The sequence below is a fragment of the Culex pipiens genome, chromosome 3 (genome assembly GCF_016801865.2).
Source record: "Culex pipiens pallens isolate TS chromosome 3, TS_CPP_V2, whole genome shotgun sequence".
Taxonomy (NCBI): Eukaryota; Metazoa; Arthropoda; class Insecta; order Diptera; family Culicidae; genus Culex; species Culex pipiens.
This window is the reverse complement of record NC_068939.1, coordinates 20125663-20144333: the sequence shown is the minus strand read 5'-3', so window position 1 is coordinate 20144333 and position 18671 is coordinate 20125663. Positions and strand designations below refer to the sequence as shown.

At 36.5% G+C, this 18671-nt stretch overlaps 1 protein-coding gene across 10 annotated transcripts in view; it reads left to right on the top strand.

Moving 5' to 3' along the window:
- Window positions 1-5714: 5714 nt before the first annotated feature.
- LOC120412863 (gamma-aminobutyric acid receptor subunit beta) overlaps window positions 5715-18671 on the top strand; it is a 150723-nt gene continuing 137766 nt past the window's right edge. For 5 of the 10 annotated variants that reach the window (XM_039573483.2, XM_039573488.2, XM_039573485.2 and 2 more), the window contains exons 1-2: window positions 5715-5943; window positions 6841-7725. In XM_039573483.2, coding sequence (XP_039429417.1) covers window positions 7601-7725 — 125 coding nt within the window. In that variant the 5' untranslated portion in view covers window positions 5715-5943; window positions 6841-7600. Of the gene's footprint in view, window positions 5944-6220; window positions 6630-6840; window positions 7726-18671 lie in introns of those variants that run through there. The other 5 variants (XM_039573476.2, XM_039573482.2, XM_039573478.2 and 2 more) reach the window with 5 other exon arrangements.

The following is an 18671-nucleotide window of genomic DNA, read 5'->3' as shown; positions in this document are numbered from 1 at the left end:
CCTCTCGATTACCCAATTCCTGAAAGCTTTCCCTCAAAAAGAAAAAAAAAAGCTGCCAGGCAGGTGGTACAACTCCAGGACCACATTTCTCTCATTACTTCCGGCTGCTTTCTTCGTTTCGTGGTCTGACCCTCCGCTGCTGCTGGTGTCTTTTGGCCTGTTCTTCTGGCCGAAGGAGTGGAGGCGACGAAGCACCGAGATTTTGACACGATATTTCATCCCTTTCTGCCGGGAAAACGGATGCCGCACAGTGGTGGGGTGGTGGTTTAAAACTGAAACGAGAAAACATTACATGAAACATGAGGAAATTTGATGGAATATTTTTTTAATATATAATGACCACAAAAAAATATTAAAATAATCGTGAATAAACATTTACGAAACCACGAAAAAATCGAATAATAACATGGTGCATATGTATTTCTTCGTGTTTCCCAATTTGAAAAACGTAACTCACGATAATGGGAAATGATTTTCTCCAAGTAAAAAAATAGAGAAATCTGTATTACTGAAAATTTAATAATTACCATTGAAAACTTTGTGATAGATCCAGAACTACTAAAAAAAACCATAATGACAAATGACCAGTTACATAGCAATAAATAGCAATTATATTACTCCTAAATTTTAAACTTTTGTTTAATGGTTTCCCAGGCAGACGGTAATAACAAAAATTCATGCCATTTCAATAACAAATACTGTTAAAATAACAAAAAGCTTTATGGAATATCTTTGAAAAATCATTTTTTGCATAAGAGTTTAATAACAGTTTATGTTATCATAACCAAATTTGTTATTGGTCTGATATTGGTTGAAAGCCAAAACAACTTGGGAATAACATTTTTTGTTATGGAAGAATTCCTCCAACTGTTTTGTGGATGATCGGATTAGTTGTTAAAATACCAAAAAAATAATAACAAAGATTTATTCGAAGAATAACTAAAAGTGTTATTAGTCTGTTATTACAATAACAATCCAATAACAAAAAATTCATAACGACGAATAACAAATCTTGTTATAAATAACATAAAATGTTATTGGTCTAGTATTTTCAAATATAAAAAAAAAATATTCCCAAGATATTTCCGTCTGCTCGGGTTTTAATTTAATCTTTTTAAATCCAATTGAGTCAATCACATTGCATTTCGTTTCATCACTTTTATTTTCATAAGCTGCAAAATATCAGTACTTTGTTCTACAAAACTAGATGATTTCCACCTCAGTTTTTATCTCGTGCAAACTTAACACGTGAGTGGGATAGACTTGCATTGTGTTTTCTTTACTTGCTGGTTTTGGATATTAGATTGTTCTGCATGGATAATACATCTTTTTATACTTTGTTTGTAATATTTTTTTTATATTTTAGTTGCAAGCAATACACAAACCTGATTTTCGTGACCTGTGTCCACAATCTACAAAATAAACAATAATAGCTTCACTATATGCATAGCAACAAAAAGCAATATTTTTAAAGAAAAGAACACAGCTATAATCTCTGAATTAAAAAAAAAAACAGCAATTCTAATCACCAGGACCCAAATTTCTTAGGCCAAAAATAATCAGCCCCATATTTTTCTGTTTGGCTTTTAGGGTGTACCTAGTCGAAATAGAGTGTGCAAAGAATTGCGTTTTTCGAAGATTTTCGCATAAACTACAATTCACTACGTGCTGAGTACTTATTAGAACAAAATAAACTTGTATTTGCTGATTTCAAGGTCTTGGGACTTAACAAAACTACAACTTCATTTTTAGATGTGAAATTGAATTTGCAATCAAAAAGTACTCTAGTGAAATTGTGAGTGAACCGTTTTCAAGTTATAGCCATTTTTAGGTAACTTTTTTGAAAATAGTCGCAGTGATTCACATTTTAAAATTAGTGCCCATGTTTGCCCACTTTTGTAAAAAATATTTGTTGAAAAGCTGTTTCATGTATTAACATTGAAAATTGGAGCATCAGTTTCTGAGATAGTGACATTAGAAAATGGTGAGTTGTTTGGGTGAGACTTAGAAAGCATCAATTTTCCTGTTTTTCAACTATTGCATGGCAATATCTCAGCAACTAACAGAGGTACTAACGCTGTAAACAGGAGCCGCCTATCACCGTTCCATGGTGCTGGGGCAACCTGATTTTGCCATAAAAAAAAATGAGTCATACCACAATATTCCTATAATTGGTCGCAGTGGTCATAAGACTCTACAAAAAAAAAAAAAAAACAGAGGTATCAACAAAATTTTAAATAGCAAAATAAAGAGAATTTTCTCAGCTTTTCGAAAATATGCTTTTTTAAAAGTGGACAAACACAGGCACTAATAATAAAAAAATGAATAACTGCGACTTTTTTCAAAACAGTTACCTCAAAATTGCTATAACTTGAAAACAGTGCACTTTATCAAAATTTAACTAGAGTACTTTTTGATTGCAAATTCGGTTTTACATCGAAAAATGCAGTTGAAAAAATTGTGCGACCAATATTTAGATTTTTTTTTAATCAGTATTGATTTAAAAAATCATTACTCGGACAAATACATTTTTGCGCATTTGAGATATTTGTGGAAATTTGGCATTTTATGTCCCCTTAAATATATCAAAAAATTAAAATAAAAATTGTGTTTTTTGCAAATCGAGTTTTAGTGATTTAAATTGAAATAAAAATCACCAAAAAAATTTTACCGTGTATCGTTTTTTTTTTTTAATGTAGTCCTTATTCATATCTACAACATTGCGATCAAAATTTGTTTCAAAAGATACAGATTTTTGAATTATCATGTATCGATTTTGTATGGCCAGCTGCCAAATTTGTGTGGAAAATTATATGGACCCCCATGATTGCTTCTTTGGGAAAACCGAAGGCACCAAAAAAGTTTCAGCCGTATTAAAAAAATAAAATTATAAAAAGATCTATTTCGCAAAGAATTGCTCCAATTTTTTTTTCAAAAATCCTATAGGGCAGCAAATGATCAAGAAAGTTAGAGCTGCCAGAAAAAAGAATTCAAAACAACAATAACTTCAAACATGAAAAATTCACATAAAGTTGAAATGCTACTCATTTGCCAATCTTTACCAATTCTTTACAAAATTAATGAATAAAAATCATACAGAAATTGTGTTTTTTAACAACTTTTCAAGGACAGGTATTACTAGTTTCACATTTGAACAAAATATTTAGACGATGAATATATCCTAAATATGTAACTTTTCGTGTTTTTTAAACACAAATACCTTTTTCGTGAAATAACAATGAAATGGGAATGTTGACAGATTATGTGTCATAAAATAAATGTGAATTGAAGTGAAATTACACTCTTATTCCTACATCACATTTTTCAACATTCCTAAATTAAACTTTTTTTTAATTGTGCAATTCTTTATTTGAAAGCTCATCAAAAATGTTATTATTTATTTTTATTACATAATATCGTATTTTCTGTTGCCCAACACGTAAGCAAGAGCTATCCCCAGCTTTGGATGCTTCAGACGTTAAATTAAATCTTTGAGATATTTTTTTTTATTATTATTTCTTACTATTTTTCCTTAAAAGCTAAACTAGTCACTTTTTTGAAAAGCAGTCAGCTAAAATTTGGTTTAGCTGAAAACAATATTTTTTTGAAAAACAAATTAACCTCCCTATTTTAACAAGAGAAGCACCCTAAAAGTCAAGCAAACAAATAACGGGTTTAATTATTCTGGCCAAGAAACTCCCATGCCAAATTTGAGCCAAATCAGAGCACTTTTGATTTGAGACTTGCTGGTTGCTATACCGATGCCTCTGTGCTCTCTTATGCGAACTAGATAGGAAAACCAGCAAGCTTAGTACAAGAGAGCACAAAAGTATCGTTACAGTAAAGACCACAAAAATGCTCTAAAGTGATTAAGAAATTTTAAATCCAAGATGGCGACCAAAATGGACAAAATGGTTTTCGTAGTGTAACATGAAATCAATCACTCAAATTTGTCTATAATGGGTTCGCAGAACTCTAATTTTTAGATGAAATGATGAAATAATAAGCCCATTGCAGATATTTTTCAAAGTTTTCTAAGTACCACACCACACTACTCTCTCTCAAAATCGTTCGGAAAAATCAGGAGTAAAAAATAATATTTTTTGCAGGAAACTGCAAAATTTTAATTTAAATTAAGCAAGTCTGGGATCGATCATTAGTAGTTTATGCAACAAGTTGCAAAAATAAGTTACGAGGTTTACCGAGTTGGATAAATAAAATAAATGTTCCTAAAATTGATTTTTTTGTCAAATTTTTTGTCCGTTCAATATAAAAAATTAGGGAAAATTTTACTTATCGATACAAGTGTTGAAAATATTAACTTTTCAGCATCCATTACAGTGCTGAAGATAAGAACTTTTCAGCACTGGTATTGAAAGGTATAAATTTTCCATTCTGTTATTTTTTTGTGAAAAGTAGGCCGTTTCGTTTCTCCAGAAGGACAGGAAAAGAAAATATATTGTAAAATTTTCGTGAACTTTCGTTGTACAGTGCTTCAGAATTATTTTTTTTTGGTAACAAATACGAAACAAAAGAGCGAGTTGTGGCGCTTTAACCACGGCAAATAGTGTCCAGGGCATTCGTGGAAATACAATGTCCCATCCCAGAGGGTCCCGGAGTACCAAACCTTCTTAGCATGGTGCTCCCAACGAATACAACCAAATCTCGGAGCGTATGGTGGTGTGTCCCCACGCTTCTTCCTCCCCTGTCGATTCAGAATTGTGTTGTTGTTCGAACACTCAGTGCTCAAACTCAACCCAATTACGAGTCATCTCTGCGATACGGCTTTACGCAGTAGGCCTGGCCGCTTTAACGCTTGTGATGTTTCAATGCATTCCGATGCAATGGCGCACTACAAATGTTAATAAATGACAAGAAGAGTGCTAGGCGTCATCTAACCTAAGGCACTCTCCAGGATCCCTTCGAAAGATTGGCTGCGCTAGGGTCTGATTAGATTAGATTAGATTAGATTAGATTAGATTAGATTAGATTAGATTTGGTAACAAATACGAAACAAAACATTATTTAAAAATCTTAAGAAACATTCGAATAACCTGATTTATCATTAAACTAACTTATATACGAATATCTCTAAATCAATAAAACTTGCGTTTTTGTGCTGACTTTGGTGAATTATACGCCAAGTTTTCTTTCGGAAATTTATAATGTCATGAAAAGTTCAGTTTTTTAGGTTATGCAAACCAAGTTCAAAATACTCAATAAACTGAAAATTGATTAAATTATATCATTTTTACAAACGAAAAGCTACACAAATAATCGATTAATAGAAATTTAAGAAACATGGAGTGAACAAGATTTTGTACTCCCAAAACATAATTTGAGCCCGTTTTGACCACGCATCCTTCCCGCACTGTGAACCGCGGTACAGAGCTGTCAAGCCCGACCAACCCTCATCCTCCCAAAAAAAAAGCACCCTCTCCTCCTTCGCCAATCTCCGTGCCATTTCGCGTATAAAGGTAATCATATTCCTCCGTCTCCTGTTTCCACCACCACCACCACCCTCATTCAGCTTTTCCTCTCCTCCCACCCCCTTGCAAGGACTCGCTCACTCTCTTTTTTGCCTTCACTCTAACTCGCTCTCGCGCTCTCCCAACCACACCGAAAAAAGAGAGGAAAAGCTCCTCTCAGAGTCTCAAAATTTTCCCGACGATCGGTACCGGGGCCCTGGCTAGCCAGCCAGCTTCAGCAGCCCACCTCGGCTCAGTCGTACGAGAAAAGCTCCCGCGAATGGAACGCAGAACGGCCAAATGCTGCTGCACCCACCACGGAGGCGGAGGACAACCAGCAGCAGCAGCAGCAGCAGCAACTGCAAAGTGCTAGTAGTGCTGGACCAGATCCGTGCTCCCGGGCGGAGCAGGTACTGCTTCCGAGGCGTCGTCGTCGTCCAGGCGAAAAGAACCAGCTAGCTCTAGTGTGGTGCCAGTGAGTGAGATTTGAGGGTTTTTTTTCTCCTCGAGGTTTCCTGGGCGAGGACTTTGAAGGCAAATCGTTTCGCGAGTGAAGAAGAAGCTGAAGAAGGGAGTGTGTGTGTGTGATGGCCAATTTTCCGAGCGCAGATCGATAGCCGAAGGTGCGTGTGCGACGGGACCCCTGGACCTTCGCACACAGTAGTCAGTACGAGGGGGGAAAAAGGACACACGCTTCTTTTTTTTTTGCTGAGCTTGGAGCGAGCTTGGGGAGCGCGCAGGTGCCACTGAGGAAAAGCTTCCGCTCTCTCGGCGCGGGAGCGAGCTTTTATGCAATGAGAGCAGGAGAACGAGTTTTCCGCGAGTGTGTAGTTTTTTGTGTGTCCCACCCAAAATATTCTAGTCTGAGATAGAAATCCAGCCAGATATGGCTGTTGTTTTCGTTCGCGAAATGAAATTACATAAAATTTGGGACGGTTTGCGGTGCAGGACCAGCAGTGAAGCGAAAGTGCGCCGGAATCGCAGCTAGAGCTGTCCCCGTTAAGGGGCGGACGGGACCATCCGACGGGTTCCGGAATCTACGCAGCCCAGGACTGACTGAGGTGTAGGACCCTGGACTTGCCGTTTTTTTTTTCTTCGGCTGAAGACTTGTGAATTTGTGTTCCAGTGCTTGTGTTCGTGTGTGTGCATGTGTGCTTAAAGGTGTGGTACTGGTGGCCGCAGGACCCCGCGGAACCTGTGCCAAAGTTCGCGGAACGTGTGATTCCACAGTGCACCGAGCTTTCAGCCCAGTTTTCGCTCCAGGAGCCAGATTTTCATTCTTGTTCTTTTCTTAACCTCCCCCTTCCACCTCCCTCGACCTTCACCGATTTCCCAAACCCCCTCCTCCTTCTCCTCCCACCCCACCCATTAGGATACCAGGAGAAAATGTATTCGGCAAGCAGAAGCAGAAGTAGTAGCAGCAGCGTAGGACGATTCGGTGCCATCAATATACTAGCAATGCGAAAATTTGCTCGGTGAAATGAACAACTTGCCGACGAAGAAGAAGAAATTGGGGTGACCAACACACACAGCAGCAGCAGCAGCAGTCGACGAGAGTGTGCGCGAGAGCGAGCTCAGTGTGCAAGCAAACGAAACGAAACGAAACGGGGAGCAGAAAAAAAAACCTCCCGAGTAGAAGAAGGCCGTAGAAGAAACACCGAAACAGGAGGTCGCCCAAGAAGAAGTGACGCAGCAGAAGACGGCGAAGCGAAGAAGGAAGAGAAGAAGGAGGAAAAAAAGTGCTCTTTAAGTCGGGTGTGCGTGTGTGCGAGGAGAAAGGGAAAACGGAGGCTAGGCGCCGACAACAAGAACAACACGAGAGAGTGCGTGAGTGCGTGCGAGTGCGTGAGGTATGAGATGAGAGGAGCAGCAGCGATGAGCACTTAAATTAGCAACGGCAACATCCAGCTTTTACCTCACAATTTTCCAACAAAACAACAACAACAACAGAAACCAACAACGCGGAAGTCGTCGTCCAGAACGAGGGGGGAAACACCCGAGAATTGAAGTAACCTAAGCACTCTCGCGCGCGCATACAACCAACCAAACCGCAAACGCAAACGGAACATTACAACAAGCGTTTCCACACCCGTACGGAACGTCCCGGAATCGTCGTAATCGCCACCGCCAGGATGTCGCTGGATATCGAAGTGCCGCACGTCAGGAGCCCCTCGTTAGGTGTCCTCATACTGACACTTAACCTGGCCCTGTTCCTGCCTCAGACTATAAATAGGACGCCGCCGTACGTGCTCGCGGGGTAAGTCGGTGTGAACAAATGTTCACGCAATTTTTAAGCTCGTTGGTTCACGAACCTTACTGGGGCGTTGCTTACAGCAACGCGCCCGCTGGGGTGTAAAACGGTGCGTGAGAGCGAGCGGCGCCTCTCTCGCGAGAGAGCGGGAGCGAGTCCGGGGTTGTTCGATTTGGACCCGCCAAGCCTGGAACGATTCGGGCACCGCTGCGGGTCCACCACCATTAGGTGTGGAATGGACGGAGATGGGCTTTTGGGGCCCGAATTACCTCGTGCGGAATCTAGTCGCGGAACGGTGTTGTTGTGTGGGACTGCTGGGGGGGGTGTCCCTCTCGGGTGGTTGAGCTAAATTTGGCCTGTAAGATAAAGGGATAAGATTCACAACTTCACATGAATTCACATTCTTCAATGTATTTTAAAGACAAACGCTTAAACTTATATCTCTTCTTTAAAGCTTATCGTCATAGATTGTCACCAGCGGTGACATTAAGTCTGGGGAGGTGAGATTGGCTCATACAAATTTCGGCTTTTTTGTATGACCCAATGCCACCCATGATGATGCACGGAGAAAAAAGAGTTCCCAAAATCGTGAACAAGCGTTCATGAAAATGAGAACCACGAACAAAGTGTTCAAATTTCATGGTACGTTTTTCAAAATCGTACCATGGGATTTGAACACTTTGTTCGAGGTTCCCATTTTCATGAACGCTTGTTCACGATTTTGGGAACTCTTTTTTCTCCGTGTGGTATCAAAAGTGTTTGATTTAAAACCCGTTCCGTTTGAATATTGAACTAAACATATCAATATGTTCCTTTAATCTTCTTGGCCATCTTTGATTAAAAAAAAACAATTTTCATCAATTGCACAATAACAAAAAGCTTTATTGGAAGTTTTGCCTAATTTTTCACATGGATTTTTATATATATGTAAAAAAAATCATTTGGGAAACATAAATTGATTTTAATTTGGCAAAACAACGGTATTGCAAAAATTGCATAAATTAAAAAACCGAACACTGGCTCCTGAGCCATTGAATACACATATTTTCAACTAGAATCAACCATTTGTTTTTTAATGTTGTTTAATTATGCAATATTCTTTAAAAATTACTTTTACTAATATGTACTAATATGTAATATGAAGTTTACTAATATGTCTTTTTTAAAAGGTAAGGCTGTTTTTGATTGTCGAGCTTATGTTGACCCCTAAACTATTTACGCTAAAAAACATCAAAATGTTATCGGAATTTTTAGTGCAATCTGATGAAAACATTCTAAAATGCATGTCCCTGTGTTTATTACCATTTTAAACATGTTTAAGTTCAATTAATAGAAGTTTATGCAACAAGTTGCAAAAAGAAGATTTTTTCAAAGAAGATTCAGCACGAGTTGTAACGAGGATTACTGAGTTGGATGAATATGACGAGTGCTGAAAAAATCAAGTTTTGCAAGGAGTTATTTACAACATTTTTTGCAATTCCGAAATTGCTTTTCCAATGGAATTTTATGTCAAACATTAAAAAAAACACTTAAAAGTTTTCGATTTTTTACTTTTCGATACAAGTGCTGAAAAGTTCAACTTTTTAGCACCCATTTCAGTGCTGAAAATTAGAACTTTTCAGCACTGATATTGAAAGGTATTATTTTTTTATTCTGTTAATTTTGGTAGAGAAAAGTAGGCCGTTTCGTTGCTCGCGAATGACAGAAAAAGTCACAATGGAATTGCCAAAAAAAATGTGAAATACCGTATCACAGTACAGTAAAAAGTTTTTTTTTTTTTTTGCGAAAAAAAAAACAATTTGATCAATACTTAGATATATTGAAAACCAATGATGGGAGTTCACTCGTACCCTTTGTCGTGTTCGGTCCGTTCGTTTTGGCGTCTTCGAATTAAGTGTTTTTTTTGGGTGTTCTTCGCGTGATTATCCATGCATTTTTGGTTTCGTTTGTTCAGCTTACTCCGGACAGTGTTGTGATGGCGGAGTTTATCTGATTTCCGGCCGCGGAAGCTGTGAAATCTTTGGTTTTGGGGTGAATCAATCCGGCATTTTTGCACTCCGATGGCATCGTTTGCTGCGGGCATGTGTCTGTGTTAGTGCGATGCAGTGAATAAAATTGAGTCGGAAAGAGAGAGCTGAGAAATAATCTGACAGCATCACTCGTTGAGTTCATTTCAAGGCTGTCAGTGTATTGGTGTGTGTCAGTGGCATGAAAAAGTGCGAGGGGAAAGCGACTGCAGCGCTTCACGACGGTTTACATGTGTACGAAAGAGAGGGTAGAAATTGTGTGCGGAAGAGAAGAAAAAATGCACACAAGCATGGTGATGAAGGTTTGTGTGAGGAAGAGAGTGCTACCATCCTAAAGATGTGTGTGCCGAGAATTCGCGATCAAAAGCTCAAAAATTCCGACAGATGGCGCAAAGCATCGAAGAATGACGATTCAGATTTTCGCTGTTCGGTTACATAGGAATGCAAACTTAAAATTGAATTTACAGCTCATAGAACAACTTTTGAGAAAAAATTCAAGTAGTGAGCAGTTCTCTAGGATTTCGGTCATTCGATTTTTTTTGTATTTTTTAATCCGACTGAAACTTTTTTGGTGCCTTCGGTATGCCCAAAGAAGCCATTTTGCATCATTAGTTTGTCCATATAATTTTCCATACAAATTCGGCAGCTGTCCATACAAAAATGATGTATGAAAATTCAAAAATCTGTATCTTTTGAAGGAATTTTTTGATCGATTTGGTGTCTTCGGCAAAGTTGTAGGTATGGATACGGACTACACTGGAAAAAAATAATACACGGTAAAAAAAATTTGGTGATTTTTTTATTTAACTTTTTATCACTAAAACTTGATTTACAAAAAAACACTATTTTTAATTTTTTTTATTTTTTGATATGTTTTAGAAGGCATAAAATGCCAACTTTTCAGAAATTTCCAGGTTGTGCAAAAAATCACTGACCGAGTTATGAATTTTTTAATCAATACTGATTTTTTCAAAAAATCGAAATTTTGGTCGTAAAAATTTTTCAACTTCATTTTTCGATGTAAAATCAAATTTGCAATCAAAAAGTACTTTACTGAAATTTTGATAAAGTGCACCGTTTTCAAGTTATAGCCATATTTAAGTGACTTTTTTGAAAATAGTCGCAGTTTTTCATTTTTTTAAATTAGTGCACATGTTTGCCCAGTTTTGAAAAAAATATTTTTGAAAAGCTGAGAAAATTCTCTATATTTTGCTTATTTGGACTTTGTTGATACGACCTTTAGTTGCTGAGATATTGCAATGCAAAGGTTTAAAAACAGGAAAATTGATGTTTTCTAAGTTTCACCCAAACAACCCACCATTTTCTATCGTCAATATCTCAGCAACTAATGGTCCGATTTTCAATGTTAATACATGAAACATTTGTGAAATTTTCCGATCTCTTCGAAAAAAATATTTTTGGAATTTTCAAATCAAGACTAACATTTCACAAAGGCCAAACATTCAATATTACGCCCTTTTAAAATGTTTGTCTTGATTTGAAAATTCCAAAAATATTTTTTTCGAAAAGATCGGAAAATTTCACAATTGTTTCATATATTAACATTGAAAATCGGACCATTAGTTGCTGAGATATTGACGATAGAAAATGGTGGGTTGTTTGGGTGAAACTTAGAAAACATCAATTTTCCTGTTTTTAAACCTTTGCATTGCAATATCTCAGCAACTAAAGGTCGTATCAACATAGTCCGAATAAGCAAAATATAGAGAATTTTCTCAGCTTTTCAAAAATATTTTTTTCAAAACTGGGCAAACATGTGCACTAATTTAAAAAAATGAAAAACTGCGACTATTTTCAAAAAAGTCACTTAAATATGGCTATAACTTGAAAACGGTGCACTTTATCAAAATTTTAGTAAAGTACTTTTTGATTGCAAATTTGATTTTACATCGAAAAATGAAGTTGAAAAATTTTTACGACCAAAATTTCGATTTTTTGAAAAAATCAGTATTGATTAAAAAATTCATAACTCGGTCAGTGATTTTTTGCACAACCTGGAAATTTCTGAAAAGTTGGCATTTTATGTCTTCTAAAACATATCAAAAAATAAAAAAAATTAAAAATAGTGTTTTTTTGTAAATCAAGTTTTAGTGATAAAAAGTTAAATAAAAAAATCACCAAATTTTTTTTTACCGTGTATTATTTTTTCCAGTGTAGTCCGTATCCATACCTACAACTTTGCCGAAGACACCAAATCGATCAAAAAATTCCTTCAAAAGATACAGATTTTTGAATTTTCATACATCATTTTTGTATGGACAGCTGCCGAATTTGTATGGAAAATTATATGGACAAACTAATGATGCAAAATGGCTTCTTTGGGCATACCGAAGGCACCAAAAAAGTTTCAGCCGGATTAAAAAATACAAAAATTAAAATTGAAGAAAAAAGACCGATTTCGTAGAGAATTGCTCTAGTACGATTGTTAACTCTTTGCCCTCTATAAATTAACGCAATAAAAAAAATATTTGAGATAAAATAATTTTGAAAAAATAATATTATTTAAAATGATAGAGCATCAAAAGTTAACAAAGTATCAGCTCGAATTTTTGCTCAAAAGTTGTTTTGAACGCTGGAATTTAACAAAACAGAATTCGCATACATAACCTCAAAGGGCGGAAATTTCAATCGACATTCTTCGTTCTGTTCTGCTACTCAACACTAGGTGTCGCATGTCGTTTGGCTCTTGAACGGCAATCGACCACGAGGTTATAGAGCATTCTACGTGCGTATGTATTGCGTGTACGTACACGAAAATAAAGTGAGGTTAAATTTTGTCAGCCAGCAAAACCAAATGGTGCGCTAGTGTGCGTACGCGAAACGTCATAAAGCTCTATGCGAGCTGTTGCGATGCGTTGACGTAGTTATCCTTCAAATGACGTCATACAGCCGGCTTTCCCGTCAGTTCCGAGCTACGTAGCTGGCTTGGGACGGTACGAGTGAAAAGACAGCAGAGCCTGCTAGGACGACAATGGATTTGGACGGCGCAGGGAGAACTCGCTTTAGCTCGTTTTGTGCCACAGTGTTGCCCCGTTTCGTGTTTGCTTGCACGTTTATCAACATCAGAGATTTTAAATAAGTGTGTTTGTGTAGGTGGCTGTGTGGCGCTGACAGCCGCAAAGTTTTCAAATCACGAGGTGCTAATGCTTGTAGCATGGCATTTGAAACGTCTTAAAAAGATGTTTGATTAGGGTTGTTTTGATGCTGGCTTCGAGTATGCGAGATGATTGGTGTGTAAGATGTTGCGTCGCTGATTTGTCGATGACGTCACTTTCCCTGCTAAAACGGTGGCGCATGCGGAGTGGCAACGATGGATTTGGTTTGCACATAACGAATTCGGTGAGCCCGTTCTGGATCAGTGTTTGTGTTGGTAAATTTATGTAGCATGGATGCGATTGGGTGAATGTGATAGTATGTGTTTTTCAAAAAGCTTTTGACCAAATTTTAACTTAAATTTTTGTTGGATAACAAACAGAGTTATGATAGTTTTGTTGCTGTGAAAAGGTTGGCTTCATTTAGAATGAGAGTTTAAAAATTGTGCATAGGGTACCCAATTTTTACAGGTCACGAATTTGTTTATCTTTTAGTATTTTTTAGTTTTGGTTGAATATTTAGCTATTTAATAATTCAGTTTTTATCCGTGCTGATCGTTACCAGAATGAATGCCAATATTTTTATAACTTTTCTAAAAATTGTGTAAGTTGCGTACGAAGTATTTTTCAACAAGTATTGATGGATTGTTTAGTCTTGAGGCAGCTTAATGGTTTCATTTTTTTAAGGCTTTTCGCAATTTTCAAACCCGAGGAAATCGAGGAAGCATCAATTTGTGTGTGAGTGAGTGAGTGATTGTGTTTTGCCTGTATATTTTTCAGCTAATAATAATTTAATTATTGTATTTATTTGAAGAAAATAATTTAAATATGCTGATTAATCCCATTACACTAATAATAAATGTTAACTAAGTATGCTTTCTGAATCGGTCGTTTTAATGAAACATCTAAATCCTACATTCAAAATAAAACAAATGAGTAAATAATGAAGGTTTACTCCTGATCGCTGTAAGAGTTTAAAATCAAAATATCAATTATGCGTTAAATCATTTACAAACTCGAATTTCGCTTAAACATATAATAATTTAAAGAAAAATATAAACTTCTCTCTACTCTTACAGTTGATAGAATGAGTTTAACAACAGACATGTTAAAACTGTGATTAATCAGCATTGCTTTTACCTGAGAAAATGGTTGGTTTAGTAATACGACAGTCAATTTAATTATGCACGGCTTCGTCGCGTTTTTTCTGCCGTGGTTTAAAATATAAAAAATATAAATCATGCATCTTTAACACTATACAATCACAAGTATAAGTTTAATAATAAAAAAAACTAACTCTACTTGATTCGCCCGCAATACCTTTCGGGGTATATCCTAGGGTTCTACCTCTCCTACTAACATTGAGTCCAAAACCTCCCTACAAACATCTATACCACTAAGGTGACGTAGGGGTCCCTGCGCACTTTAGATAGGTGTTTACTAACATTCCTTCATTTCCCTGAGGATAGCTTGGACCCGGCGTGGACCCCCTTATGCCCTGGGCTGTATTACACACTCATCAAAAGATGAAGACATGGTATCTCCCGTGTTGGATTATTGTTCCGGATGAGGGTCTAACACAACCAGACCAAACAGTGGGATAAGCGTTGTGGAGCCTTCCGGTGGTGGGGCGTCCTCCAAATGCTAATGCTAATGCTAATATTGAAAACCAATGATAGCAAAACAACAAAGCAGGTGTAAACTGCATTTTAAAACACTTTTATCATTCAATTGTTATTGTCATGTGTTATGATTTCAATTTTTTTTTCATCTGGTTTTCTGGTTCAAATTGAGTTTTTTTTTGCCAGTATTTTATTTTGATATATTTTTAACGAAAAATAACATTTGCTACCCTCTCATGGAGTAGTATAAATACTGGAATTTTATCCTGTGACTTTATCTCAAACATTTGGCTCCCAATTAAAACTTCATGTATAAGATTGAAAAAAAATGGGAATATAGCTTCCTTTATGCAAGGTTTAGAAAAAAAAAGTTCTATATTCTGGTCACTAAGAACTACTTTTACTAGTGGAATAGTAGAGAATGGCCTAAACAAGATCCACAAAATAGTCGGAATACAGATTTACAAATTTAATAAACATTTTCAATGGCTCTACTTCGAAGGTTATTTTGTAACTTTTTTTCTTCAGTAGATTTACTCAATTTTTTAAGATCCTGCAAACTCTGTTCCCAACTTTGTATTAATCAGCTGTTGAAAGGTAGTCCATATCTCAGCTTAGGATAGTAACTTAACACATGTTATGCTTGAACAACGAAATAAATTAAATGAAAAGAACTGAAATTTCAATGGTTTTAAGAGAAAATAAGGCATTTGCAATTATATTTCAAAGTTTATGTCACTATTTTGTTTTTTTGGAAAATTCCAATATAAAGCAATAAGTTATTTTTTACAATTTCTTTGTTTTTTTTTTCGTCAATAGTTACCGATGAGGAATTTCATTGAGATTATGCATTTCATTTAACCCTCTACTGTCCAAATTTTTTTTCGAAAATTTTCATTTTTCCCTTGTTTAGGAGCTCAATTTTAGCAACTTTTGTTCTATGGAAAACTCTTGTTTATGCTTCTCTTGTTTTATGCTTTTCTTGTTTCATTTTTAGTATTTTAATTTGCATTTATCTTGTTAAGTTCTTTGTTTTTGATAGTAATCTAATCCTATCTTATTTTTTATGTTATCACTGTAACTTTTTGAAATGTTTGTTTTTCACATTTTCTACTATAAAATGGCACCATTGTAAAAAAATGCGTAGAGGCAAATTGGGATACTAGAAAAATTACTGCAAACTTCTTTTAACTTAAAATATACGAAATGTTAGTAAAAAAACACAGCCAAAGTTGACCCCTAAAAAAATTGCAGTTTTAGAAACATTGGAAAAGTCACATAAAACAAGTAAAACTTCCAGCCCATAAAATTTCTGAAATTTTAAGAGTACTTCTTTACAATGCTTTTTAAAGATCAAAAATTGGTTGAAAAATGGATTTTTGGCGATTTTTTCAATCAAAGCCCGTCTAAAGGCGGGGTTGGGCTGTAAAGGGTTAATATGAGCAACTAAGGCCGTTGCAAATATTTTTAAAATTTTAACCCCCCCCCCCCCCCCCCCCCCCTTCAAAATTGGTTCGAAAAATCAGGGGGCAAAAAAAATATTTTTTCCAAAAAACTTCAAAGTTTTATAAAAAAAATAGAAGTCTAACCAACTGAAAACAATTAGAAATGCTTTTTCCTGCGATTAAAATCATATTTAGCATGTCTGGTATCGATCAAAAATATTTTCAATTTTTTGTGGAATTTCAATGTACAGCACCGCAAAAAGCTTTTTTTCGGCGAAAAAAAAATCTCTTCAATACTTGGATATTTTGAAAACTAATGATTACAAAACAACTAGGCAGGTGTAAAAAGCACTTTAAAACACTTTTTTCATTCAAATGTTTAGACCATGGCTTGTTATTTCATTTTTATTTTTCATTTCAACAAAAACGAGATGGCACTATACTTTGATTTCCGAGTAATTTTAACAGTATTTCTGGAATAAAGATTTTGGAATCAAGAGATTATTCATAAGAAAAGCTCAATAATGTTTATGCGGAACTAATATAAAAAATATATAAAATTCAAAAAAGCCATAGTTTCAAAAATTGATTTAAAAAAAATCATCTTAACATGAATTTTACAAAAAAGTTGTTTAGCAATCATAAGTTTTCAATTTCCATACAGTTTTAAATGAAGAAGAAATTAAAGTAACTCAAATGGATTGATTCATGACACAAACAAGTTGAAAACAAAATGAAAAAAAATATTCGTGCAAAAAACATCAAAGTTTTAAACAAATATCCTTTAATATGATGAATTTGATTGATTTTCTTTGATTTTTTGAACTTCTTATCAGTAATACTTATCTGATCAATCTTATATGGATTATCATGGAAAGTTTTTAATTTCAGTGTTTAAACAACCCCGTGAACTGTGTGACAGACATTTGTTCAGGTTTCGATTCTTAGTCTGAGTATACATGGAGGTAGGTCTAGGACCTTTTTTATGAAATGTTCATTTTTAGGCCAGGACCTCAGTGACCTCAGTGACCCCAACATTGTTTCAAAATGTCTTAAAATTGAACAAATTGCGTGACATTTCCTCCCAATTACTCACTTTTCCAGTTGTTCACAAATAACCATAAAAACGAGCACGTTCTCGCCAACCAGTCGTACCTACAAACTGTTTATTGAACCGCAAAATGCAACGTGGCTATAAATTTGCCTAATTCGACTTTGCTGTCGACCCGACCCCATGGGAATCATCTGAAACCTAAATGCAGCAAAGCATATTTACTGACCACCTCAAAGTGGACACGCCACCACGCGAAAGAACTCACCTAATTAAGTGCCGGCTCGGCCACCCACCACCACCCACTCCAAGTTTCCACCCGAATAGAGCACGGTACTATTTGGACAAGGCGCCAGCGTGCGAAAGCGTGTCAATCGGTCATCGCGTTCGCTCGAAATTCGTCATTTCGACGGGGCGTTGGCGCTGGTCGCGAGACTCGGTGACCAAGGCTATCAGCAAATACGGGGTGAGACAGTGTCAAGGGGATTTAAGCTGAATGTTTTTTGATCGGAGGAATTAAATTTGAAACATAGAAACGAAAACTTTAAAGTCCTGCAATCTACAAAGTTTTGTAAAAGAAGAATTAAGAAATGTTTGTTCGTAGAATTTGAGGTTCAATTTACATTCATTTCCCAACTTTTTTCAACAAAGCAGCACGTCATTAATGACCAAAATGTCCACTCACAAGCAATTCGAAAATCTCTATTTCGTGACAAACTCAATCCCGATTCTCCAAAACCACCAAATGCGAGCAAGATCGCTCACGTATAGCATTTCCCCCAAAGCATTCCAGAACTGACCACGCGGGCCAGCAAAATAGCACACGAACTCCATGAAAACGTGTGCAACTCCACACTCACACACTTCCTGCTGAGCTTTCTTGTTTCCGTTCCGGTCCGTTGGAGGAGGGCAGGGAGGGGGATGGGGCTTTTTGTGGTGCGGCCAGAACGTGACAAACTCGCTTTCCACTGGCCACGAGGCCACTACGATGACCTATATTCGGTGTGAGTAGTGGCAGTTTGTGCAGTATCGGCACAGAACCATTTGTCCGCAAGTGCCTAAATACCCCCCACCCCCCTTCAAGAAGTGGAGAAAATGACCACAAACTCACACACACACACACACACTCACGCGATCACACCAACACCAGCATAGTCGGGTGGCATGACGTCATTGCCGACATGTTTTGGGATTTGGGGCGGCTCCTCGAAGAGGTGCGGATAATTGGATGGGGAGTTTGGGATTGGCAGAGGCCTCGATAGTCCTCGAGGAACTCTCTTTTGCGTGTGCTTGTGTCATTCTCAACGACAAGGATTAGTTTGTTGGTTTGGGCGCGTTGCGTGACTTTGATCGACCGAAAACGGCATTATCAGCCGATTTCGATTGTGGCAATTCGTGGTGAATCACTTCATTATGATTTGGCAGGGGAATCGTTGTTGATTGTTTGTTTTCGTCTAGTAATATTAACTCGTTGAATTCAAACTTTATTTAACCACTTTAATAATATCATTCAGAAGAAAATTAAAAACAGTTATAAAATAACTTCCAGAAAAATACAAACTTAAAACACTTTTGTTGCAGGTTGCAGGCAATTTCACAAATGAAAAGATTTATATTTATCTATTTGAACATTCTCTTCCTATTTTACTAGTAAAATAGTACTGTTTGAACAAAAAAAAACTCATTTCAAAACT